General features: G+C 36.7%; 1 protein-coding gene across 2 annotated transcripts; it reads right to left on the reverse strand.

The window, feature by feature from the left end:
- Window positions 1–560: 560 nt before the first annotated feature.
- Window positions 561–26,981, reverse strand: LOC103715277 (uncharacterized). 2 transcript variants are annotated; one of them, XM_008802852.6, is made up of 28 exons: window positions 26,669–26,981; window positions 26,388–26,547; window positions 26,092–26,222; window positions 23,108–23,224; window positions 22,874–23,020; window positions 22,378–22,585; window positions 21,895–22,090; window positions 20,434–20,555; window positions 20,247–20,338; window positions 19,814–20,036; window positions 19,627–19,687; window positions 18,648–18,796; window positions 18,410–18,480; window positions 18,150–18,320; window positions 17,972–18,043; window positions 15,366–15,467; window positions 15,182–15,271; window positions 10,207–10,282; window positions 10,021–10,120; window positions 9,868–9,937; window positions 9,490–9,669; window positions 7,622–7,744; window positions 7,450–7,533; window positions 6,980–7,164; window positions 6,745–6,883; window positions 6,590–6,649; window positions 4,243–4,347; window positions 561–876 (listed from the first exon to the last, which is right to left on the reverse strand). In XM_008802852.6, exons 1-28 carry the CDS (start codon window positions 26,765–26,767, stop codon window positions 763–765), a joined length of 3,447 nt encoding a protein of 1,148 aa, XP_008801074.1. In that variant the 5' UTR covers window positions 26,768–26,981; the 3' UTR covers window positions 561–762. The 2 variants fall into 2 exon arrangements, with proteins under 2 accessions (XP_008801074.1, XP_038980506.1); XM_039124578.3 differs by lacking the exon at window positions 17,972–18,043 and having other exon boundaries at window positions 26,669–26,956.
- Window positions 26,982–27,264: the final 283 nt, after the last annotated feature.

Consider the following 27,264-nt stretch of genomic DNA (forward strand, 5'->3'; position numbering starts at 1 on the left):
CTACTAGAGCCTGCTAAAACATATAAATTATAATATATATTTTTTATAATGTAGATCACAATTAATAGTTTTATTGTGAAATTGGATAGCCTATTATTGACTTTACAAATAGTTTAAACTAATTTTCCACCTGTTGTACACTTATGTTTGGACCTGGATTTTACTGAGCCGAGAGCTTCATTATAGAGGGTATCTCCAAAGTTCAGCCAAAGTATATCCATAATTTCAGCTTGATTAAGGCGCCTTGGATTGCTCGTCCTGATCCACCCAGGCGCACAACATGATCTCTATCCACCTATCTCTATATAATTATGATCCACTTATTGTATAGTTCTATTTGGAACTGGATTGGATTTAGTTGGGCGCTTCATTACAGAGAATAGCTCCAAAGTTAAGCATAGCTCCAGATTATATATATATATATAATATGCTAAAAGATTTATAAGGAAAAACATTTACATCGAGTTTAATCTATATCAAATTTAATCCAGTCCCAGCAAGCAAACGACCGGGACTAGTTCACAATAAACAACGAAGAAAAAAAGAGCAGCTTGCAACAATTATCTAACATAAGTTAATTTTGATATAATTAAAAATTTATAAACGAGTCACGCATATGCTACATTAATAATCTGAAGAAGAGCACTGCCTATACTGATCCCCAATCTTCCTGACTTCTGGAGAAGCGCTTAAAATGAAAAGAAAAAAAAAGGAAAAGGGAAAAAAATGGAAGATAGGGAGCTGTACAAATAGATAATTCCACTACATGAAGTAGCTGAGTGCCTTTTTCTTCCTGGATCCACCTTCTCCATAAAGCTCGTTCCATTGCAGTAGCTCACTCATATTTGTTGATTCAGATGATACGCTTGCACACACCTAGATGACCATCCCACTGACTTTATTACATTTTCTTAACAAAAAGGCACTAGTTCAACATTTACGTATAGTAGCGAAATTATGCAGAGTAGCTGCGCAGCAAAGTTATCTTCAAACACTCAAGTTCAGTTTATCTTATTACTAGTGTCAGGCATGTGTGATGCATGTCGCTGTGAAGAAGAAATAAACTGTAAAGGCTGTCAAATGTTGTGATATCCCTTGAATTGTCCTGATTTATGTGGCAGTTCAGAAACCTTTGCAAGATGGAGACAGAATAAGGATGGAATCCTAACCCCAGGAGTGTATGTGGCCAACCATCAGTAATTAATAAAGGAAATTAATATCTTTGACCATTTTTATTCTATTTCCACTAAGCTGACATGTAGAAAAATGATGTCAACCATATGAGGGATGAAACTTCAATCCAACTGTCATAGATGAATAGTATTTAAAACCCACAGCAAATCAGCCAGTTGAAGCGGTTGAACCACCAACCACCAGGTTTAAAGTCTGGGTAGGCACCTAAACCCAGTTTTTCTCACGACCGCCCGATTCTGAGAAAACTGTCGAAACCACTAGTTAAACCAATGACTCACTTGATCCGGTATGCATTTCATGCAAACCGGCCAGATTTTGAATATTACTTATCTCGGTTTAGAGAGGGAACTAGGGTTCAATGTGGCCATCCTCATTCCTCTGTGACCTCTTTCTTTTCTTCCATTTCCTTCACGCTGCTCGCAGTTCATAAGCCTGCACATGGTGGATAATGGGTCCTGGAGGTCTCTCTCTCTCTCTCAATATCTCTCTTCAGCAAATGCCGGAGATCGGCAGCACCGTTGCAGTATCTCCTCTCTTCGTCCCTTCCCATAGCCCTCCTATCTCCCACTCCCTACTACCCCCTGTTATTGCCCATTCCCTATGTTTCTCACCCGCCCAGCAACAACTATAGTCAGCGGGGCAAGGATTTTTATACTCTACTAGATGGATGAGTAAAGAAGTTGGTATAGGAAAGTAGGATATGTTTAGCACATTGGAATATTGGGTAAATTAATAGAATTAATATATAAGATGCCGCGAGGAAAGTTAACATAATTTGCCTGCAAGAGATTGAATGGATAGGAGAAAAAGAAAAGTTTGTAAGCTAGGTTATATAATTTGGTATTCTGGGAAAGATAAGAATAAAAGTAGAGTAGGAGTTAATATAGATGAGTTTAAAAGATGAGATTATAGACATTATGAGTTTGAGAGGTAAAATAATATTGATAAATTAGTGTTAGGAGAGAAGTCAATTAACATCATTAATACTTATGCTCCACAAGTAGGATTGGATGAAGCCACAAAGCTACGCTTTTGGAAAGATATGGATATACCAATTCAAGAGATTCCTAAAGAAGAAAAGAAATTTACCGGAGGAGATTTGAAAAGGCATGTGGGGAAATATAATATAGGTTTTGAAAGAGCCCATGGACGTTGCAGTTTGGGAGATAAATATGAGGAAAGAGATACCATTTTGGAGTTATCAATGGCATATAACCAAGTTTTAGCTGGCATTTGATTTAAAACTAAGGAATTCACTTAATAATTTTTAAAGGTGGGCATTATACTAGTCAAATAGATTTCTTTTACTAGAAAGACCGATCAAGTTTTGTGTAAAAATTGTAAGGTTATACCGGTAGGAGTTTAACCATCAAAAGTTCGGTGGTTGTGAATGTGTGTATTAGGAAATGAAGGACTGAAAAAAATAGGAAGCCAAGAACTAGGTAGTGGAATTTGCGAAGAAAGAAACAAATGGTTTTCAGGATAGAATGTTGAAAGAAATTTACATCTAATAGGGAAATTAATACCATGTTGGAAGAGAGGGTAATAATATTAGGAACGTGACTGAGGTATTATAAGAATCGAAAAAAAAGGATTATACAGAAGACTATCTAAATGTATTTAATAAATTTACAGAAATATTTGATAGAGCCACTTGAGAAATCTTATGGTAGGTGTTAGAAAAAAAATAAGTTTCTATATATTAATGTGATTTAGGACTTATATAATGGAGCAGTAATTAGTGTGAGAACTACTAGCAAGTTTCCAATCATATTATATTTACACCAAAGACCTGCTCTAAATCCTTGCTTTTTATACTAGTTATGGATGAACTTACTAGATATATTGAAGATGATATTCCTCGATATATGCCATTTGCACAAGATAAAATTTTAATCAATGAAACTAAGGCCAACGTTAATCTTAAGTTTGAATTATGAAGTGCATTATAATCTAAGCATTCTAGGCTAGGTAGAACCAAGAAAGAATATATGGAATTTAGTATTGGTAAAAACAGAAATAGAGATAAAATAAACATTGAGGATCATGAAATTTCTAAAAGTAATCATTTTCGCTATTTAGGATCAATCACTGATAAGAGAATACGAAGAGGATCCATAAAGATTGAAGTAGGTTAGATAAAATGATGTTCAACAGGGATATTATACAACCATAGGAAGTTATTCACAAAATGGTAGAGGTAGCATTAATTGAAAATAAATTGAGAGAAGGACGACTTCAATAGTTGGGACATTCAATGTAGCATAGCAGGTGCGCCAGTACGAGTAAATGATTTGATATAAGTAGAATAAAAGAGGGGTAGAGGTAAACCAAAAAATCACATTAGATAAAGTGGCAATGAAAGACTTGATGTCTAGACGTTTCAAAAAGTGTGACCCTAAACAGAGTGGAATGGAGGAAAAAGATTCATGTAGCCAATCCAAGCTAATTGGGGATTAAGACTGAGTTGAGTTTAGTTGAGTAGCATGGCCATAATTATATTCTACGTCAAGGCAAAGAATTAGAGCAGGGTGAACAAAAAGGGACATGATATGGTGGAAACAAACTTAAAGACAGCATCAAGTCAATGAATATTGTACCAATTAGGATGTTGGGCAAACAAAGGGTCTCCACACTTGACAAAAGTAAAATCAAAACACGAATGCCCTATACGAACAGTAAAACAAGGATAGTGTTGCATGGAAAAAAGGAGGATAGAAATTTATATGTATTACATGAACATTTTAAAGTATGCATGATATGATGCTAGCACAATTTGAATTGAAAATAATGAAATGAAAGTGTGAAGAAATGAACTCTTGAGTTCAAGATAAAAAGGAGGAGAAGACATACATAAAAAGTTGATAAAGAACCAGAAGAGGATTAATTTCTGAAGTTGAGCATGTAAGTAGCCAAGTTAAGATTATGAAGCATCATTAATGGATAGCACAAAATTGATGGCATAAGCTTATAGGTCATTGTTTTGCAAACAAAAACATTGCAATGCAGATATTAAAAAACCTGTAAAACAAAGAAAAGGAAAAGCACCTGCTCATGCGCATATTTCAAGTCATCCATGTTCAGAGCACGAATGTCCTCACAACCCCGCAAAGGAGGTAAAGGCTTGTCCTCTGCTAATGCCACACTTCTCTCCTGCAGGAGGAAAAAGTAAACAGAAACAGTTTACACAAATAATGATGGTAGGTACTACTGATAAATATGACTACAAAATTCAAAAAATCACTAGAGGAAGTTCACATTTGACTATCAAGGAAGATAGCAAAAATAATTTCACCCACATTCTATTCTAATTAAAAACTAGCCTAGTCACGTGTGCATGTATGCAAAGTGGGACCTGCATGTTACCATACAGATACGCATGTACCTGTTCATGTAATCAACCATGTATTCACAGATTATTCCACTTCATTTTTAAATTTCATTCCTTTGAGCTGCAAAAGTTGATGCTGCAATTGGCTGGCAACCAGTCATGATGATCTGCACCATGACAACCGTGATAGAAGAGCTTACAGAGGGGGGAAAGGTGAATTTACCAAGGGTAGTAGATGGGCCAGAGCAAATCCATCCTGAACTATCTAGCCAGAATCTGGGTGCGCCTAGACATGATACCTAGGCAAGGCCTCAATTTCTAGGTCTCATCAATTTCCAAGCTATGTTTAGGAAAGCTCAAAACTACAGGCCTGACCTAGCCTACCAGGCCACTTTCTAATAAAACATGAAAAAATAAGATGCTATAAATATCATAATTTCCCTCCCCCATCCTGAACACCAACAATATCATCCCTTCGCTCCTCCATTCCTCTTCCTTGAGACACTACAAACCGGACAACCACCTCTGCAGTACTGCTCCCGATCCCTTTCCCTCTCCCACCCCCATTTGTCACTCCTCCCACCTTCCCCCTAGCTACAATACAAGCAGCATCACCCCTTAACCTCGAATCAGGTCTCGTAATGACTGACTTCATCATCATCCCCACCCTTCCTCCATTGCAACCATAGAAGAGAAACTAATTTTAACCCTACGATAATTAGGGTTTGGCCCGCATGATCTCAGTCTACGAGTATAACAGCTGGTATGGGCCTGGGCTGGAAGCTTATGCCCACCACTGGGCAGGGCCAGAAATAGGCCTTATTTCAACCTTTGCACTTAAGCCCAGCCTGATAAATCTCCAATGCTAGAAACTTCTACTTAAGGTTGCATACCTGCTTCAGGAATTCATACTTGTACCAGCTTCCTAAGAGTTCCTTGTATTCATATTCATAGCTACTAGAAAAATATAGATAAATACAATGCACTAATTCATGTTTTGCTAGACACACCTAGCTATAACCATGAAAAAGAGTCCAGAATATTAATTTCTGAAGTGCACGAATAGCGGAAAAATATAAGCCAATAATAGATAGCATATTAATAATCCAACTTAAACCCTTGTATCCTGCAATGCAGCAAATCAAAATTTCTTAAATTCATTTGTTTTTACCATTTTGTCAGTTTTCAGTGCAAGTTACCATGATAATGGCAAATCTTCTGTATTTATCAAACACAACATTCTCTTAAAAAGATTCATACAGAAGTACAAAAATTACCAGTCTCAATACTTTATATAAAATATAGGACCTGCATACAGGTAGCAATTACAAGAATATCGGCTTTCATCAACCTAGCCTTCAACATTTTTGCAATTATATTAACATCTTGTGCTCTAGACGCATAAATCCAACTACCATATCTTGGACAATTTTGACAATGACTCATACACATTCCACTCTCATTAACATTTAACCACTCTTTTTTGGTTAAATACATCCATACTTTATCGCTTTATCATTCATAAATAACATAAACTAAAGCAGTTTCCTAGATAAAAGTGGAGAGGGTCTTGAAAATTCGACCCTTAAAGCAGGCCTTACAAATGGACACAACCCAATCAATTCACTAGATAAGCTCACATTTTTCGTTGCTTCTCTCTAGTAATTCCTCTGACTAGTAAATGCATTTGTAATGACCACACTTACCTCTTCTAGCACTTCAATCTCTTTTCATGATTAAGAAATGAAGGGTACATTTTTTCCTCTTATAATTCATTATGTTAATTGCCTGACAAAAAAAGAATAGTCCACTGACCCTCAAAACATGAAGCTAACTGATTTTTGGAGATGATAACAAGTTACACAAGATGCAAGTCAATGTAGATATGATGTTCATTTGCCCAAAATTCACAAGTGAAGACAAAGACATTGAGCAACCACAGATCAACTTCTATGCAGCACTTTGAGGGAATTAGCAACGGCATAAAAGATGAAGACATTTACAGAAAACAGCAAAATAAGGAAGTCAGTCTTTGAACAGTGAATTTCAAGATTAGGTACTGACCTTCTTTTCCTTCTCTAATATTTCTCTGATGGGGCGATGTGCAGCAGCAACACAAAGATTCTGAAATTAAGAAGGTAGAGTGCAATAATAGTGGGCTCAATTAATAGAAAAGTAATAAGATACACAGAATATCACAAGAATTAAGAAAAACAGACCTTTAGGTCGCTTCCTGAATATCCATCAGTCATGTTAGCTAGTGCTTCCAAATCAACATCAGGGGCCAAATCTTCTTTGGCCAATATTACTCTAAGAATCTTCTCTCTGTTTGATGCATCAGGCAAGTTCACCATTAATCTGCAAAAAAAAATTGACATAAAATTCATGATAGTATACATTTAACATGCACCTCTATGAACTGTTATTCACATACTAATTTCTACTAATTTTCACCTCCGAGGAAGTCTCCTTATAACAGCCTCATCCAGGTCAAAAGGCCTATTAGTTGCAGCAAGCACCAACACACGTTCTTTATCCTTCGTGCGCAACCCATCCCAGTTCACCATAAATTCATTTTTCATCTTGCGCATGGCTTCATGTTCTCCAGGATTTTCACGCCTCCCCAACATACTGTCAACCTACAAAAAGGAAGGTGGCTTATTAGAGAAATGAAAAATGGTGTAAGTACCAAAGTTTGTTGTCTCGGTATCAGACCCATACCGATGCCACACTAGCACTGTATCAGTACAGTATGGTATGAGATATTTTTAGCATACCGAGTGTTAGCATGCCATCCATACCGGATACCCCGAACCGGTACGGTATGGTATGCCCTATACTATTCGGTTCGGGCTGGTACAGGGAACAATGGGTGTAACTGAGATCGCTAGTTAAGAGACAATGATGCAAGTTGTTCAACTAACCTCATCCACAAAAACAACACTTGGAGCAATTTTACTTGCTAAAGAAAAGACTGCTTTGACATATTTTTCGCCTTCACCAAACCACTGTTTCAATTGTTGGTTAGATTTGGCAAGAAATTAAGGCAACAAAAGCAACAAATTCTACTAGCTACAGCTGATAAATCAATTATACCTTTGAAGTGATGCTTGACATTGATATATTGATGAAGTTTGCACCTGCCTCTGTTGCAACAGCTTTAGCAAGCATCGTTTTCCCCGTACCAGGAGGACCGAAGAGCAGTATTCCTTTACAAGGCTGGTTATGAAAACATCAATATATTCAAATTTTCATGGATTACTGCAGCATCCAATTTTACATAAAACATACCTATAAATTGCCATGCTCAACTCTGATTATGAATTCCAAAAACCGACATTCTGAACAAACTTGAGAACCTATTCATTTGGGTTACTTGGCTGCCGTCATGACATCAAGATTGTGAATGAAGGCAAGCTGAAAAAGTTTTCCATCTGCCAATGAGATTAGGACGGAGACTTCTAAATGGCAGACAGTGAAATATCCATTTGAATATTTTTTCTCTCAAAAAGAAATATCCAAACAGGGTTGCAGGGTTGGCTTGATTGACTCTAGACTTGATGGCCCACATTTCCTAGGAGAAAGGGTAAACCAACACATTTTCTGGACCAACTAATTTGACAGTCAACTGCATATTAAAAAGCAGTTGCAAAGATCCAGCTTAAACAATAGTTGCATGTAGGAGAGCTTAATAGTGTATTTGGAATAACAACAAGGAAGCATTACTCTAAAAAACGGAAAGATATGAGTTTTCTAATAGACCTTAAACATATAAATAAATGCTAGATAAATAACAAAGCAGCCTGTCAAAGCTTATATTTGTATCTACAGTTAAATATATTAAAAAAACATTGTAAATTTAGTCCAAGAGTGATTTATATGGATTCTTGGATTTTACAGGATTGAAGTATAAGCATGTGACAGCTTAAGCATTTAAAAGCAGCTCTCCAAGCTGGAAAGAATTTCATGGCACTAAGAGCAGGTGAACATCAAAAGTAGGCCAGCTTAAATCTCTAGGTGCCTCTTCTTTAAAAAGTACTCAAGAGACAGGGATTATAGAATGTCAAATGATAGATCCTCACTACACTAAGACAAAATAAGACTTAAAGCAACATTACAGATTTTTAAGGTGGATGAGACTGGGTGAAAAATTATGGGAATGAGACCTGCCTACAAGTAGATCCATATCTGAACGACATTGATTGATATGGTTAAAAAAGGTCCAAAGTGCAGCTATATTGACAAAATGTTTAGAATATTCCAATGTTCAACTTCCAATAATTTCTGAAACAAACTACGGTAAAGGTGTGTAGATAGAAATAGATTGACAAATCAACAAGGCATATTTATTTAATTGCATTATCAGTTTCATTTACTGCTTAGAAATGGACAAACCCGTCAAAACAAGATATGAAACTTACATGAAAAGGAAAAAGTCTCATTAACTGCAAAACTCGGGCATTACATAAAAGGAATTAACACGATTTTCTTTTTCAATTTGGATTCGTTTTTTCATTTAATTATCATACTCTTTTTAGATATTTAGAACATAGCTTGTGAATAAATGACTTAGCACATGATAATGCACCATCATTTTTAACTAAATGAAACTTCTAGAGTTTGATCATATTTTTTAGGTTTATCGATTATAGCAGCTGTAAAACTGTTATAACCATGCATGAAAACCCACAATTCAATCTACTGCCATGGATCTTAGGCACCAAAACTATTAAAAAGAGAACACTGCATGATCATTCTATTGAGCATTGAATAGTAATCATGTTTATACTGCTTTCTTTCATTTTGATATCATTCTAGATCATTGTCAAATACAAAGCAATAAAATGAAATATAAAAATGAGTCAAAATATCAGCACATTGATTTTATTGAAATATTAATTTAAAACATAATTGCACGACACAAGAACGTTAAAAACATCTGGAAAAGAAGAAATCATGCATACCTTTGTCAATTGTCCTTTACAAAACAATTCTGGTCTTTGCAATGGAAGCATCACCAATTCCTTCAGCGTGTCTTTCACATTTTCTAAAGCTCCTATGTCATCGAAGGTAACGCCAATGTCATTAGGTGGAATAACATCAGCTAGAAGTCGCTTCTCAAATTCATTCTCAGTGGCAACATCCTGAAAACAGCTCATTAGAGAAGCCCAAAATTTAAAACTAGTTCCACGACCTTGAAAAGAAAACAATGACATACGTTCATAAAAAGATATTACAAGCATAAAAGCAAATATGATATAGATGTACTCAGTTCGACCAAGTTATGTAAGTGAAAGCTCATAGATACACTGTGACGTTTCACAAAGAATATTGATACATACCTTTAGTGATTTCTTTGTACTCTTCGCATCGCTTTGGATGCTTTGTAGCATATTAAGTCCATGTTTAATGCTGACATGACAGAAACAATCAGTTAGTACATAAGTACAGCCGTTTCAATTTTCTGAACGCAGTATTACCAAGAAGAGGGCAACCTTTCACTGGAGAGTACAGGCTTAGTATCCTTTGCAGATGCTACTGTTGTATTATTCTTAAGGTGATGGCTCAGAGCAAAACCAACTATCTTATCCACACCTGTAAAGTAAATCCCAGCATCAAAGAGGATCCAAGAGGGTCAAATGCTTATGAGAAGGGTAAATAAAGCCAAAGTTAATACTCACTTTCATTTGTAAGTGTTTGATCTTTTACACACACTGTTTCAAGATCACTGCACTCCAATCCAATGCGGTCTAGAAACTGAAAAATGCAGAGCATAGAGGGTTATGATGAAAGGGCACTATTGATATTCCCATGTAACCATAAATCAGCAACAAAATCATTCAAGAAACAAATCAACAGATGAAGCAGATGACAAAAGGTAGCCTCCTGGAATATCAAATAAATTCAGACCAGACTACTAGTTGTTCATTCACCATAGTTGTGCAGAGACCGATAGGAACTGACATAATGATAGACATATGCAGAGCTATAGCTATATCAAACGAACAGCAACAAGTAAAGGCACACATGAGCATTGTTCAACCTCATAGCTTTTAGTGCAGCAAGAATACACAGACAAACACACTAAATGGATCCGCAGAGCAGTGAGGTAAAAAAAACTTTAGGTTAGAGGAACAATAAGCACATCCAGTAAGCATTCCCCCAATTATAGCGTATGGCATCATACAACATTAACTCCTATTAAGGCTAACCTTTTAACCTTCTCAACCAATGTAACCTTTTCAGTTGTTTCAACCAATGTAGCATCTGGGCTTCCATGGATCATTTTGTGTGTACACACCATTTCTATTGATTGTGCCTGCTCTCATTCCAGTTTTGCAAAAATCTCAGAATTGGACCCCTTCCCGATGCCCAAATTGTACACCCATACTACGATATATAACTCTATACTGATACTCGATATGCGGAGTATACCAAGTCTCAGTACCTTACTGGTATGGTACAGTACGCCTTATACCAAGCGGTATGGTCCGAGATCGAAAACCTTGCTCGCGTTTTCAATTGGTGCACTAAAACGCTACCTCTCAAATACACATCCCCAATCCAATCCTTCATAGATATACCACATGTCCATCCCGATACTCAGTTTCAAAGCTCATTTTGCTCGAGCCTTTGCACAATAAAGCATCGAATTTGAGCACCTTGGAAAATTGCAAAGAATCCAAACAAATTACTATAATCAAGATACTAGAGCTGCTTAGGGATATTTTGGATATTGATAATTGACGCAAGAAAAGTGCTTCTTAAAATCTGGATAAGATTGAAATGCTTACAGAAGAAAATTATGATTGTGAAAGGGGGTAGTCTTTAACATTGTAATGCTATAAATTTTGAAAAACATGTATAATCAGGCTACTTTACATATTCTTGCATTTTATGTAAACCAAATATGTTTTTGACTAAGTTTACCAACAACTTTCCTTTTTTCTTTATTTTCCCAAATGTTTAAGGTAGAAAATATGAAGTCAATTCAACGATACATCGGGTCAGCATTCCCTCCCTTTCCTCAAAGAAAAAAAGACAAAAAAAAGTCAATTCAAAGATGCACAAATCAGTTTTTCCTTTGTCTGATACATGATAAGATAAATGAATGGAAGAGCTTAAATCATCATTCTCATAGACATAAACATATCTAAATAAATTATTATAATTAAATAACTCAATTACAAGTTTTATCACAATAGCTGTTGTACATTGTCTCCATAAATCTGACTTAAGATTATATAAACTAAATCATGAACATGATGTTCATCATAAGCAGCATATGAATCACTTTCATCATTGACAGTATTATGTCATTGATTTTGTGTTGTTGTTTTACATTATTGTAGTTCTGTTTCCGGCCTTTTGAAAGTAAAAACATGTTTGGTAATTATAATTGTTCAGTATTTCCAAAAACAAGGAAAATGCTTAGCAGTCAACAAAAATGAAAGAAGCAAAAGGTCTTCCATCTAGTGGCGGTTATAATAGCCCTTAGTTTATTCAGTAAAATTTGGTCAAAGGCTGGACTAGATAGATCAACATGGGTGCAAAGAAAATCAGTTATGAATCTTAGCTGTATCTTACCTAATTTGGAGCCAAACTCCAACCCAAAGTTGACAGCCATGGGATGAATATAGCTTCAAAACTAAAATCAAGTGTCTAGTTGTGGTATAAATAGAACCTAACCCGATCAAAACTGAAATAAAACCTGATTCAACCTAGCAAATATCAACTTCAGAAGTTCTAAAGCCTTGGATCTAGACTCAATCTGGATCCTATCCAAATATCATGAATCAGCTTGAAGCATTGGCATGGTAATGGCAACAGCACTGTGTGTGTATAGGGGTGTCTGCAGGTCAAGGTGGGGCCAGGTTGGGCTTTGGCTATATCCATAGTCAAACCCAAAACATGACTTTCTGGATGATCTGATAGTGACATGAGGTATATTTGGAGCTTGACAAGAGACCTCAATGCAAAGACCATCTTGTGAGGAGTTTCTTGCGGAAGGAAACCACCTACAGCAATAGAACATGGAGCAACTACCAAAAGATCATGCATGGAGCCACCATCAAGAGAATGTTATCACTAGAAGTAACCACTCAAAGGTGGTTCAGCTTGAAGAAACCACCAGGGACTACAAATACCCAAGAAGACCTCAGATAGAAGGATGTGCTCAACACCCAACACAAGACTTCATATTTCTCCCGCAAGTGGGGCTTCCTTACCTCTTTGACTTTGTCTCTTTTAGGCATTTTTAATCGAAGTAAGTTTCTTCAGTTGTGATATATTAATTTCTTTTAGTTAATGTAGGTTGTGCTTTCTTTAATTTATGTACTTAGCATTTGTAGCTTTACTCCATATACATATAACCCATTGATCCTTTGATGGATGAATCATGGAAAGTTCTCACGGATTCACCAGCCAACTAATCAATCTTTATTGTTCAATCAGTGGTCGCTCTTCAATTGTTCACTTGATTCTATCAACATCCTATCAATCACATAGCAAATGTAAAGTCGACTTCAGTGCGGGATGGAAAAGAACCCACATGAGGACAGATTCCCTCAACATTTTAGCAATAGCACAGTCAACAGCTCTCCAAAAGGTTATTAACTAAAGTATCATAAATATGATATAATCCATAGATATAATATACAAAAGCATAACATCTTAGGAAAATGAATATATAACATTTTTAATAATACAATCTCTAAAATGATGAGAGAAATTCCAAAGCCTCCACTGTATATTTACATATACATATACATATATATACATATAACCATATATAGAACCTTTCTTCTTGCTCTCCAAAGGGGAGAATCAAAGGTGAATCAACCAAAATGGGAGTTTATTTATCAGTGTATCTACACAATAAGTAAAAATGATAAAAATGGAATCATAACTGCCCATTACAGATAATAAACACTAATAAATCCTCACATAATGTCCCTTCCCCTCCCATAACCTCTCCTCTTGTCCTCCCATAACCTCTCCTCTTGTCCTCTTCCTCCTATCCCACCCCTTCTTTCCCCTCCCTCATAGCCACTACCTTGCCATGCCCCAACTCCCTGAGTACCGTTGTCAAACCAGCCACCTCAATCACCAACAACAGCCACTACCACCTCGGACCTTGACCAACTCATGCAGGCTGGTAGGCTGCAACCAGCAGCACTTCTTCTCCATTTCCTATAGCCCACACTAACCCTGCTTCCATTTTTGGTTTTTGTTTTCAGTTTTTTCAAAGAAAGAAAAGTTCTTCACTTAAAACTTCTTCAAAAAATTATAAAACAAAAACAAAATGAATGCTACCAAACATGGATTTACATTTTCATTATATTTTTATTTTTTCCTAAATTTAAAATAAAGGCAGAATTGATGACACGAGCTCACAGTCGAATAAGAAGCTAGGTACGATAGCTATATGTCAGGCTAGAGATTCTCTCCAAACTAAACTGTTTCTAGCAGAACCCTTTACCAAGCTTAAAACAAAATTTGCTTGTTACCACCAAAAGCTTGTGCTGACAACAATGTATTAATCAAAATTTCTGATTCAAAAGTTCAAAAAAAAATCATTTACATAAAATATAAGAGTTCAATGATCAAAAAAACTAATTTACGAGATGATCAGGTGAAATGAAAATGCATAAAATAATGATCAGAACTTTTAGAAAAAACAAACGGCATTAGTTTTCATGGCATCCTAATTCCTATAACCAGCTTAGTTTCTATTAATACGTGATTGACATTTCTGCAAAACAAGAACGGGATTGCAAAAAGAAGAGACAGAGACTTGACAAGTAAGTAGTATATTTTGAAACAAACAGAGAGCAAGATTATATATGTAGCTACCAATTGACAGTTTGGGACAATGGCGGGAAGAAAATGCAAGAAATAATAGAGATAGAAGGCCAGAAGTGCATGTACATTCAATACAATGTGAAACGTGTCCATTTCTTCTCAGAGCTCATCATCTTAAGAGCTTGTGTACATGTATCAAAAGTAACAATACTATTCTCGAACATAATGCTCTAAAGACATTTTGACAAGTCTATATATAATACTAGTACTTTGTGCTACCATCAAAGACTCGGATGCCTTTACATGGTAAACAATTGGAACAGAACCTTTTGAACATTGCTAACTCACCCTAAAGCATTGAGAAGCAACCAATATCACAAAAGTAGTTAATCAAACTCGCCAACATATATTTTTATAATTGCTAGAGCACATCATAATGAAAATTAAATTAGTGTGACAGAAAAAAAAAAAACTACAACTCTAATGCACTCTCTCTACAACATAAATAAATAAATAAATGTATATGCGTATATATTTATATATTTGTTAACGCACGTGCAGCTAAAAATATCATCTAGATTTCATGAAAGGTAGAAAAGAACATCAGAAGATAAAAATCCACTTAAGATTGTGTTGGCAAACAAAAGCCACCTTTTGCAGCTTAATTCATGCATTTGATCATTTAAAGTGGCAAAACAACAAAGAATAGACTAGCAAGCACGTAAACCAGATTCTAAACATTTACATCTAAAGCAAATAGAAAAACATAAGTCCAACTCAAGAAATTTTTTTTAACAAACCGTAAAATGGATTACAGATTATGTTTTTAACACATGATAATGAATAACTTACAGTGCGAATATTCAGAATGTTGGATTTGGCTTTAATAGTTTCGACATCATGATCCAATTGTTTTTTCCACTCTGAAAGTTGAGCTTCATCCTGAAATACTTCTTAGAATTTAGACAAGACTTTCCCCAAGAAAGAATATTATACATCTCTAACGTCAAAGTAAAATTATATGGCAATACCATACCTGAGGAAGCTGTATAGTAACCTTATTTGGAAAAAGTCTAGTTAGTTGCTTCATTGACTTCAGAGTGTCTTTACTTCTCTCATGCAGCCTACCAAAGGTATCCTGTACTTCATCAGGGTTTAGGGTTCAGGATCATACGTTAATTCTAGAAAGAAAGAATATGAAAAATTAAAGAACATGATATTCCCTAATGGTGCTAAGAAGCGAATGTTAAGGAAGACCACAAGGTTCCAAGTAGCATAAAATATCTGCAATATGTTTTTAATTTAAACCAGCACATAAACAAGAAAACAATAAGTTGCTGGTGAGATCTATTTCATGATCTAGTTTAACCATTAAATGCTTGAGTAATAGTCTTGAATAATATGCAAACTATATACATAAAGTTCAGGATAGTAAAAACAGATTGCTAGCACTTGTTTTCTTCTTTTTTTTCTTTGAGAAACAAGGCGATGGTAGGGACACCATAACTAGTATACTAATAATTGAAGTTTCATGAGCATCATTTGATGCGCTATTGCTAGAATGTCAAACCTTTCCTACGAGGAATGGAATCTTGCTGTTACATCCACAGGAAAAACAATTATGAGGACAAAAAATTCAAGACTCATAAACCAAATAAGAACCATCATAGGTATGCATATGAGATGTGGATAAGACAAAATATGGATACATCAATATGGCAAATCTTTAAATAAAGATATGGCATGACTGAGATACAATAATAAATAAAAATACTCTCTCCAAAGTCCGCAGTACCAGAACCGACACTCATGCTAGTAGATCAGCCATACGTTACGGTATGATATCGTGCCATGCCGTTACGGTGTGTATCGACAAAGAAAAACCAAAGAGGAAGGGAGAGAGAGGGAGAGGGATGGGAGGAGAGAGATGCTAGGAGAGGGAGAGAGGGAGCTTGAAAGCCCTCCTCTCCTTCGGTCGTCTGCAGGGACCGCCATTCGGAGCACCTATTTCAAGGGGCTCGATGAAGAGAGAGAGAGGGAGGGCGAGCGAGAGCGATGCCAAGAGGGTGAGAGAGGGGGCTCGAAAGCCCTCTCCTTTTGGGTCAGTACCAACATAGCAGAGCCAGCGAGGGAGGGCGAGAGGGAGAAAGAAAGAGAGGAAAAGAGAGACAGAGAGAGAGAGAGGAGAGGAAATGAGGGAGAAAGAGAGAGGCGGAGAAAGGGGGAGACAGAGAAGGAAAGAGAAAAAGAAAGAGAGAGAGGGAAGGAGGGAGAGGGAGGAAGGGAGGGAGAGGGAGGAAGGGAGAGGGAGCTTTCGAGCCATTATCTCCTTTGACGCACGAGATAAGGGGCAGATCCCCTATTTCAAAAAGAAACAAGGGCTCCGAACCCTTTTTTTGAATTTTTTTTAAGTGAAGTCGCAGATAATGGAAAAGATTGAAAAAGCAATAAAGAAAGCCCCAAATAGGAATGTTTGGCAAATGAGGATACATGAAGCTGAAACAATATAGTTGGGGTTGGGGCAAGGCTTGATGGTTATAATTATGAATATGTAACTCAAGGAATGAATATATATATATATACATATATATATCCCCACCAATATCGGCGGAACCGCCCGAACCGCCGACTGGTTCGGGCGGTTCCACTCGTTTCGAACCGTACCGGTGGCTCATCATACGGTTACGGCTCCAAAAACGGAACACATTTCCGAAGCCGGAGAAGGAGAAGAAAAGAGAAAGTGAGCGGGGGGGGGGGGAAGAGAGGGAGAGGACGCCGGCGAAGGGCTAGCGGAGCCGCCGCGAGGGAGCCAGCACTAGGGAAGAAGGGCCGCTTAAAAAATTTGCCGATTCATAAATGAAGTCGGCAATCGATTTGCCGACTTCACTTACGAATCACAAAATTTTTTACTTCACTTACGAAACAGCAAATTTTTTAAGCGGCAGACCCCTGTTCCGTTTAACATGCCTTCTTCCCCGGCGTTAGCCCCCTTGCGGCCTCCGCCGGGCTCCACCGGCCCTCCGCTGGCACCCCTCCCTCCCCCACTCGCTCTCTTTTTATCTCATTCTCCCTCTCCCCCATCTGTTTCACTATATCGGTACGGGCTCGGCGCAGCACGGCACGGGCCCGTAACGAGCCATCCCGCCAAAAAACCGGTACGGGGTACAGTACTGGTTCCTCTGACCTTGGTCCCCACATATAAGTATTCAAGTATTGAGATGTTATAGTTACAGGGAAACTCAAAAGAATGATTAAGTGGTCACATCCAACTTTAATGATTTTATGGTCCTCATAATGATTCATGTCTCAACCCCCAGATTATCAGCTACACAATTCTTTTATCTCGTTTGTATTCTTAAATGATATAGTTTCAACATTAATGAAGCTACTAACTTGAATGATAACTCACCCTAGTCCATTCCACCATGCAATACCAACGTTGTGTTTACCAAATCAAAATGATTGTATTGAATTATTTTTATAAGTGCAATTAAATATCATCCCATATCAAAGACAATTACAGTCATAGCTTCATATGTCAATCATTTTATGATTCATGGAAAAAATTGACAGAATCAAAGAATTCATAATAAACTTAAGAATGTCAACTAGAAACACATGCCAAATTTTGGTCAAGTATACCGAGAAAGCAATGTCAAGCAGTGCAGTTTGGTTGCATCCAAATTTTGTGAAGAGCAGACCACCAGGATGTGACTGCACAATATAATATGCTACAATTATCATGCATAGAAACAAATCCAAGTTCTACAACCAAATTTCTAGAAGAAAATAAAAATAAAAAAAATCGCAAAGTTACCACCTTTTCTTTTCGGTTGTCCACCTGGGCATGGGAGGCAATTACAAGAACACCTGCTGGCATAAGGTCAAGCTTACTCTTCATAGTTTGATAATCTGTGCTTCCAGCTACAGATTTCTCTATATCTTTCAAAAATATTATTAAAGGGCCACGTTGACTTTCTTCAGATACAGCCTAGGTAAAATAAGTTGCAGTAAGTACATGGAACAGCAAAGGAAAGCTTGATATGCACGAGAGTCCAATTGGAGAAACAATAGGCGCACCTCGAGTATTTCATTGATGGCTAGTCTTTCAGTATCTTCACATCTGGGAAAATCCAGGCGAAGACAATCCGCTGAATCAGGGAAAGGAGAAAAGAAATAAGAGCGAGAGAGAGAGAGAGAGAGAGAGAAGGACATAAATAACTTGGCCAAGGGATGATATAATGAAAACGAGTTAACACGAAACAGTTTTATATTCTTTTCATTCGGAAAACTAGAATAATTTGGCTTAGAGATTCACCAGCACAAAAGAAACCATGATCTTCTTCACACAGGCCCCCAAGATCGGTTCCTTCAGGAATTTGCTTATCAAATCTAACACCAATTTTAGAGGATCCATTTTCTTCAGCAGCAAGGAGTACTTTTCCCAGATAACCATAACTTGGACCGCTACATAGCAAGAAATAAATTATGTATTACACATAATAAGGTTAATGAAAATTAATGCTTAAAAATAAAGCAAGATGGATAATAAGCTAAGTAAGTTATTATGTAAATCATCAGGGTTGCTTATACAAATTCTACAACAGATTTTTGGCATTTTGTACTCAATTTGTCTGGCCATAGATTTCATATTCCTAATTTTCTTGAATTGCATATCTATTTTCCTTCTTAGATGCATGAAGATATATGCCATCATAACATTATAGCATAATCCTACAGTCAATAAAACAAAAAAAGTTGCTAATTAAAATTATCAATGTCTCAAGAACATTCTACCATAATTCTATGATAAATGAGACATGGTAACTTGTTATATGCATTAATCTGAGTGCAATGTGCACATTATTTATGCAATCCATAGTCCGGCTAAACGCATTTGTGTGCCACAAATATTTATCCCAAAAATATATTTACCAAGTAGATATGCACGCAGATTTACATAGGTAAGTGCTAAGATATGAAATTTCATAAACAAGCAATTTGCCCTTGGTGCTAAACCCAATCCCACTTCCACCTCCAGCTTGTAAAGGAAAACAACTTGATGTATACATAGGATGTGGTCCTGATAAGGATAGAATTGCAATCACAAATCTACTAAACAAATGTTTCCTTTCCTCTCTCGCCAAGGCACAAAACATGCCAGTGTTTAAGACGTCTTACAGAATCTTAAAATCAGAAGCAAAGGAAACCAAAGATGACAAGCTCTTTAAGAAAAATAAATGAGAACCAATAAGGAAACCAACACTAGAAATTATAGATAGATTTCTAAAACATACCTCTGACCTTGAAGGGGAAGTCCTCCTGATTGCAGAGGACCAATATATTTTACCCTATCACCTAGATAAGTCATTACATTTACTTCATCAATTCAAATTATAAATCATGAATAACATCAGATAAAGGAAAAGATTTACTGAATGAAAAATTGTAACAAATCAAACAAATAAGTGAGACATAGAATGCCTTCTTTAAAGGGGTAGGCCTTTGACGAGGCTGTTGAGCACTCTTGCTTTGGCAAAGACTGGGAATTAAATGTAGATGTCCCCACAATATCAGCCTCCACACTAGAAGTTGGTCTCTTAAGTTGGAAAGATTTAACTAGTGCAGCTCGCTGCTTAGCAAATATGCCTGGTTTATCTGCCTTTGTACCTTCTTTAACGGATTCTGAATCCTTAGAAGATGGACCCTGAAATCATTTGCCAAGTGTCAAGAAGAATTTCATTAGAAATTTTAGTTCGAACATCTTCTCAAGATTTGAATGTCCAAAATCTTATAAGGGTCTGAAATCTGAATAATGTTGAGCAAGATGGTAAATAATGCATCATGAACTTATAGCATATGTGGAACGATTTATAATGACATCAAATTAAACAGACAACTCCAGAGAGAAGCTTACACCCGGTAAGAGGAGAGAGTCTATTATAAGCAATCTGGCACCAAAGTGTTTGGCAAGTGCCCTTATTAAAGTTTCCTGATATATTTCAGATCCTATAAAAGGGTTAGCAGGATTTAGGAGTAGTTAGGTCAGGCAGAGAAAAGCTAAAAGTAAATTAGTCTCAAATAAGCACAATAAGGTTGCATACCTGCTGGACCAGATAACAGCACACGCTGGCTCAAAGATGAAATATCTGTCGCATATTTCAAGAATTCCTTGCACTCCAGGTGAACAAATGCGCATGATAGAAGCACATTCTTTGTATTCTCACTGCATGAATAAAATATGTTTGATAAGACTGAATCATGGAAAATTGTTGACAACCAAAAACATCCAAATACATGCAATTAACATTAATGTTTGCTAGGAAGAAGACCATAATAGCAGCAAATGGTTGTTCAAATATCACTGCAGGCCAAGGAAAAGCACATAAGGTCTTTCAGATTGTGTGCAGGAGGATACAAGGACTTTCAGATAGCGTGCAGGAGGATCTCTTATATTTCAGGCTTTTGTTATTGATGGCTAACATGGGGGAATAGTGTCAATTGAATGAAGTTTGTTGAATCATTTTACGATAAGATATCAAAAAAGGCCCCTTTTACAAATAGATTATATTACAACTGATATGCCACACTTCTGGGATCCCAAATCAATCATAATCAAATTCTTAAACAAAATAAAAGCAAAAAATCTTCAACAAAATAAAGCAAACTTTCAGTGTGCCCCTCACCTATGAATCAGGAGAACAATAGGTGAAAGCCAAAACCAAAAAAGGATGATGTGTCCACATCTTTTCATGCTACTGTAGTTGACTGACTTCAAAAAAAAAAATGAAAAAAAAAAAACATTTGCTCCCCATCTTTCCATACAGCTTGTGGATCTTAAAAGCCTCAATCGAATGTATTTAGCAATCTAGCAAAAAGGTTGTAGCGTGATTCATCACAAATGTTCAAAGGTGATATTGTCAAGTCAAACCAAAGAATTAGACTAATCGAACTAATCAACTTTTCCTCTTTCCTCCATTTCTAAGCTACGAAACTCAATGTTTCAATCGCTCGTTAATGACAAATGCAGTAAATGTTTAGAGTTTAGGCATTTTTACTTGTACATAAAACACCGAAAGATGATGAGAATGAGTCTATAGATTTAGAAGTAAATGGAAATATATCATTTTTTATCTTTTCGGTACAATATCAAAGTTGAATTAACAATGATCAAGTTGAATCTGTGAGGTAACATCTAGTGTAAAGTAAGAGTCTAATGCAACATGAACCAATATGATGAAAGAATACGGAATATATGTTATATCAATAAAAAAGTAACATTTTTCAAATGACAGTTCTGCTTAGTAGAAACCATGAGCACTTCTCATTAGTCATAACAAATTTGACAAATTCAGAAACTCCAGCCTCAACATTTGCATGAATCTACAGTTAAAACAAAATGTCGTCTTCCAATACTCCGCAAAAATTAGAGCAAATATATTAGCAGCAAAAGAATATGAAAACTTAAAAGCCTGTAAAGCCAACAAAACCTTCAAAGCTAGAAGTTATCTTGTGATAAGTTGACAAAGTATAGCAGTAAGAACGAAATTCAAAAAAGACCAGACCTCAGATAGTAAGGAAAATTATCAAAGGAGACTTGGATATTGTTGGCATCAATAATCCCTTGCATCAAACTATCCTTAAAGGCTTGACAACTAGTGGAAGGTAATGTTGCCAGAGAACCAAGATCCTTGAGAAGTTCCCTTTGATCCTCAAACATTTTGTAGGCACCTCCACGCAGCTCCAAGTCGGATGAAGATCCTGCAAAATTCAAAAGAATCAACCTTAGTTCCAAATTTCTATCATCATTTTTTCTGATTCTTGCATCAAGAATAGCATCCAAAAAGATCCTACTGAGGTCATAAAATTTCTTGGTGGCAAGATGAGTAGACAATAAGCAACATCACCAGGAAGAACCCCTGAACTTCCATTATGCCCATACTACACTTTCTAACATGATAAGTGGTATCAAGGTCTGCACTACAACTGCATGATGCATTACAAATAAGTAAGAATAGTCCCTTAAATTCCCTGATAAACATTCTCACCATTATGTGCCAATGGAGGAAGAACCATCCGATCTTTTTTATAAGCTGATAGAGATGCCAGTATTGATGCACCAGTGGCAGCTGAATGGTCTCCAGATCTGGCCTCAAAGTGGATTCCTTTTGCAGGACTGCTACGTGCCTCTGAAGTACTGTGTGTAGAAGGCAAAGCTGGGGTGCTTGTTTTTTCAGTAGGAAGATGTTGAAAAATCTGCCAATAAATTAAGGAATTTCTTGGAAAACACCATGATAAATCTGCATAATGTGACCTATTCATTCTATAACAGACAATCCTTGGAGGAGATTGAGCCAATAAGAAAGCTTTTCAATAAACAGCCTATCTTTTATTTATTTATTTGTGTATTTCATATGTCTTTTGAAGATACACGGGTTCAAATTAGTGCATGTATTATACACATCTTAATCAATTCCTAAAATTTTCTTGAGAAAACAGCATAAATTTGCAGAATTCTGGTAGAGAAAAACTGAGAAAGGATACGTAAGCATGTCTCCCAGATGAACTAAAAACAACCTCATCCCCTCCAGCGAGGACAACACATGAATTTTTCTCAATGGTCTTTCCATTTACTCGGACAACACCTTTGGCACCTAAGGTTTCAAGCAAGGCAACCGGTACACCAGCACACTGATACAGGAAGGAAAGAAAAAGTGTAAAAGCTTACATGCCAAGTTACAAAATGGTGTGTTTAGAGCAGAATGACCAGGATAGTACCTTAGTTTGACTCAGTCTACACAAAGTAGTGCTGACAGATGGATCTTTCAATTGTAAATCACATTTTTTACTATAGCCAACAGTGAAAGGAGAGCCTCGTATAGGAAGGTGAGGATTCTGGATAAAAGATAAGAAAAGTTAGAATACCGCCAAAAGAATCATATTGAAGTTAAACTCATGACAGAAACTAAACCAAAAGAATCGAAAATAAATTAGAAGCCCACTTAAATTAAAGATGCTTCCTGCTGCTTCTAAATGGACATCACATAACCAAGATCCACAGCTTCCACAGGGAATCTCCGGTGGAATAAAAAAGAAAACTACATTAGAAACACTCTCCCACATATAAATCCCTGGGTAGATTTATGGACAGAAGCATGGCTGTCAAACTACCTAAGCAACCTTGGGCATCAGACCAAGCTATAGCACAAACGGTTGCCCATGTACATAGGCAATCACCGGAGAAATCTAGTTTAAAAGTCATTCATCCTTTAATTTGTCTACTTCATTTATATTATCAGCTATTTTTATAATATTTGATAAACTATAACTTTTATTTGCCTCGAGTCATATGCAGTGAATTTATTGTATGAATATAAATGAACATGTATAAATATTCATCAACAATAACTAACAAATTTCAATATTTTGTACATATTAAAATCATAATGACATTAATAAAATCAATAACATGCACTATTGTTGTTTAATCTTAAATGGTAGAGATTGCTCATTTGGTACCCCAACCTGCTGGAAGATGCAGGTTAAGTCTAACAATCTTTGATACAAATTTTAGGTTCTTCATGTCAAATGAGATACATTACACTAGATCATGAAGAAAAACCAAGTTTATACTATATATACAGATATATAGATATACATAGGGACCCACAAAAAAAAAGAAACAGAAGGACATACATATGTACAAAAAATATACATACATGCAAGTATGCATATAACGTGCATAGATACATTTACAGGTGCATTTACACACAAAATAATTGGTAACCACCAATTACAAAATTGAAACCTAAATGTCAGTCACCTGCCTATGCAAGCACCCAAAACCTGGGAAGCACCGAAACTGTGGAAGTATAGGGACGAACAATAGCTTTTAGGATACCGATAAAATCAATAAGATAAACTCTACCAAAAAAACAATAAGATAAACATGAAGGGGGGAAATGCAACTATAACAGGGAGCAACCAACTAATGTATTTTCTATGCACCAACAAATTCAAATATACTGTGTGTACACTTCTGAACCTATTACACCAAAGGGCATCATCAGTACATCAAAGGCCTACAAGATTGTAAGAAACTTGCTAATTCAAAGAACTTTATTAAAATTAAAAGGCAAGAGAATAAAAGGGCACACTAAGCAAAGAACAACGCTCAACCATTCATAAATCTGTAGTTATAAACCACACCCTCCCCATCCCTCTCTCTTCCTCCCACCCACCCACCCCACTTTCTATTACCGACTACCAGGCTCCTTTCACTCAACCCATCCCCCCTTCCACCAACCTGTCTTCTCTTTGTAACCCCAGTCCTCACCTCACCCAAGCCCCTCTCTCCTTAACACCACCTGGGCTCCACTCATCATGTCTCCACTACCACCTTAATCCCATCTCTCCTAAATCCCAGCCCATTATTCTCCCTACCACCCACCCCACCAAGAACATTTCTGCTTAAGCCTTGTCCGAATTTGAGAACGTTGCCTCCATATTACTAATTCAAAGCTAGTGCTTTCAGCCCAAACTAATTTGTTTTGAATAAAACATATTATTTTCAGCCAAGGTCGCTGAAATTGATCCCATAATTTCAGTTTCTGCCAAGTCCAGTTAGTTACAGCCAATTTTAATAAAAATAAATGAAAATATCCATAGATGCTAAATTTACTCATCATTTCACTATGTAGCCCCATTATGGGATTATTTTTTCATTTATTTAGGCATATTTTGGTGCACATTGTCAAAGGCATATTTTGTTTTGCGCAGAGCTATCTCTGTGTCTTTAATATCAAGGGAAGAGGGTCGTGGTGGAGTAGGGAGTTGAACTTCATGGTTCCATTGAAAATAGAAGCATTTAATGGACCAGCATGCAACAAAAATCACCAAAAGATTTAACAAAATGGAGTCTCAAGGTGGGCAATGATTGCTCCAAGTGATTGTGTGTCTGAAAGCAAAACAATCAATCATTTACTTATCCATTGCCTAATCACTACAGCCATTTGATGTTTTTTTTTTCCTTTGGGTGGAGGGGGAGGTGTGGTTGTGCCCATTTCAGAAATTGGGGTGGCAGGGGAGGTGTGGTTGTGTCCTTTAGAAATCCTTCCAAAAAGATATCTTATTCTTAACCAGTCTTCATATCTCAAGCTCCATCATCATGGAAGAATTAAGAACTTTATTGCTAGAATTTCAACTAAAGGCCTCCTTGTTGACAGCATTCAAAAATATTTCCCATGTCTGGTCATGGTTCAAAAAACGGCCAAGAGAGCATGTCATCATACTGCAAGCATGCCGATTATGGTGTTAGAGATAGTGCAAACCAGCCACTTACTCAACTAATGAGTGTCTAATAGTCATGACATTGTAGCAAAACAACAACTTTCTCTGCCCCTCTTTCCAGAGTAAGAAAAATTAGTTTAATATTAAAAATAATTAAAAAACTATCACCACTCCTCAACAAGTTGGTTATTCATTTGTCGAAGAAAATTTTAGGTTAATAGATGGTCTAACAAGTTTTATTTAGTCATGACGTATATGAAGAAACCAAACTGTCAAAATATAAAACTTCAAACAGCGATATAAAGCTTTATATGACCAGAAGAAGTAAAGAGAAACAAAAACCCTAAAAACATCTAGTTTAAATCCCTTATTATTGAATACACTAAGGCAAGTGATGCTTCTACAATTAGAAATCACAAGATGCATGCAAATAATTCAAAAAAAAAAAGTTTTCAAAAAATAATCTTTCAGACCTGAGAAGACTGGGAAAGAAGTTTGCCCCAAGCTGGGGCCTTCACCCGCCCTTTCCCTGACTGCTTCATGCGCAGATCTGATAGAAAAAGAGTTTTCACCGACTCCTCCGTTTCTACCGGCGTTGTCTTTTCTGCACACCAAATCAAACCAGATATCAAACAAAATTTAATCAAAACAAATATGAAACAAAATTAAATCAGACCAAATATGCAAGAACATTCAACTAAACAAACCGAAAGAAAATAACCATCGTAGAAAAGAGGGCAAAAAGAAAACAAATTTCTCAAGATTAAACCTGATGCAGACAACCCGACAACAGTCTGCTCTCCGTTTTGCAGCAACTCAGCTACTGGCACTTGATCAGCGGGCTCCTTTGGTGGATCGGCGGCAGCGCTCGGATCGGCGGGCACCTGCTTCGGTTCATCCTCCCTCGGCAACGCCGCCCCCGTCTCGGCCTGAAAATCCCCAATCCAAAAAAACAACAAAAAAAAAAAACCCAAAATCCAGAACCCAAAAAAAATCAAAATCAAGAACCCGGAAACTTCAATAAAAAAATAAAAAAATGAAAAATCTAACCTTTGAACGTTTGGCCTCTCGGGGAGAGGCAGAATGAGATGGGGAAGCGCGTTTCGTAGTCACCGCCGCGGCGGCGGAGCTCCGCCTCGTCTCAACCATCTCCGGCTTCTCTGCTTCTCCTTATCTTTCCCTTCGCCGATCGGAGATTTTTCCCGGACGCCAAGAAGCAGAGGAAAAGAGGAAAAGAAAGAAGGGGAAGAGAACCCTATATAGGCCGCTGTACTCTATTAAAAAAATCTATACTAATAATATTATAAAGGGGAATTAATTATTGGGTGGAGTCGCGCCAGTGAGTTAGGGAGGTGGGGCGAGAAAAGGAATTGGGTGCAAAGTGGGGTAGTATATACATGGCTCGATTGGGGTTTGGAGGGTTTAAATTGGGAAGTGACACCGAGAGAGAAGGTCTTTTATTTCATTGGACCTTTGGTCGAAATTAAATTTCTCTCTACAAAATTAGGGGAAGTAATAGGTCCACCCTTTGTTTTGAATTGTCCAGGGTGAGATAAATAAAAGAAGAAGTGTATCTTTCCAAAAATCTAATATGTTAATAACTTAATTGAAAGGAGAAAAAAAAAACAAAGTGTATTTTTCAAAAT

This window comes from Phoenix dactylifera, chromosome 8 (assembly GCF_051530095.1).
Source record: "Phoenix dactylifera cultivar Ajwa chromosome 8, Ajwa_hap1_PhDact_Kaust_v1.1, whole genome shotgun sequence".
Taxonomy (NCBI): domain Eukaryota; kingdom Viridiplantae; phylum Streptophyta; class Magnoliopsida; order Arecales; family Arecaceae; genus Phoenix; species Phoenix dactylifera.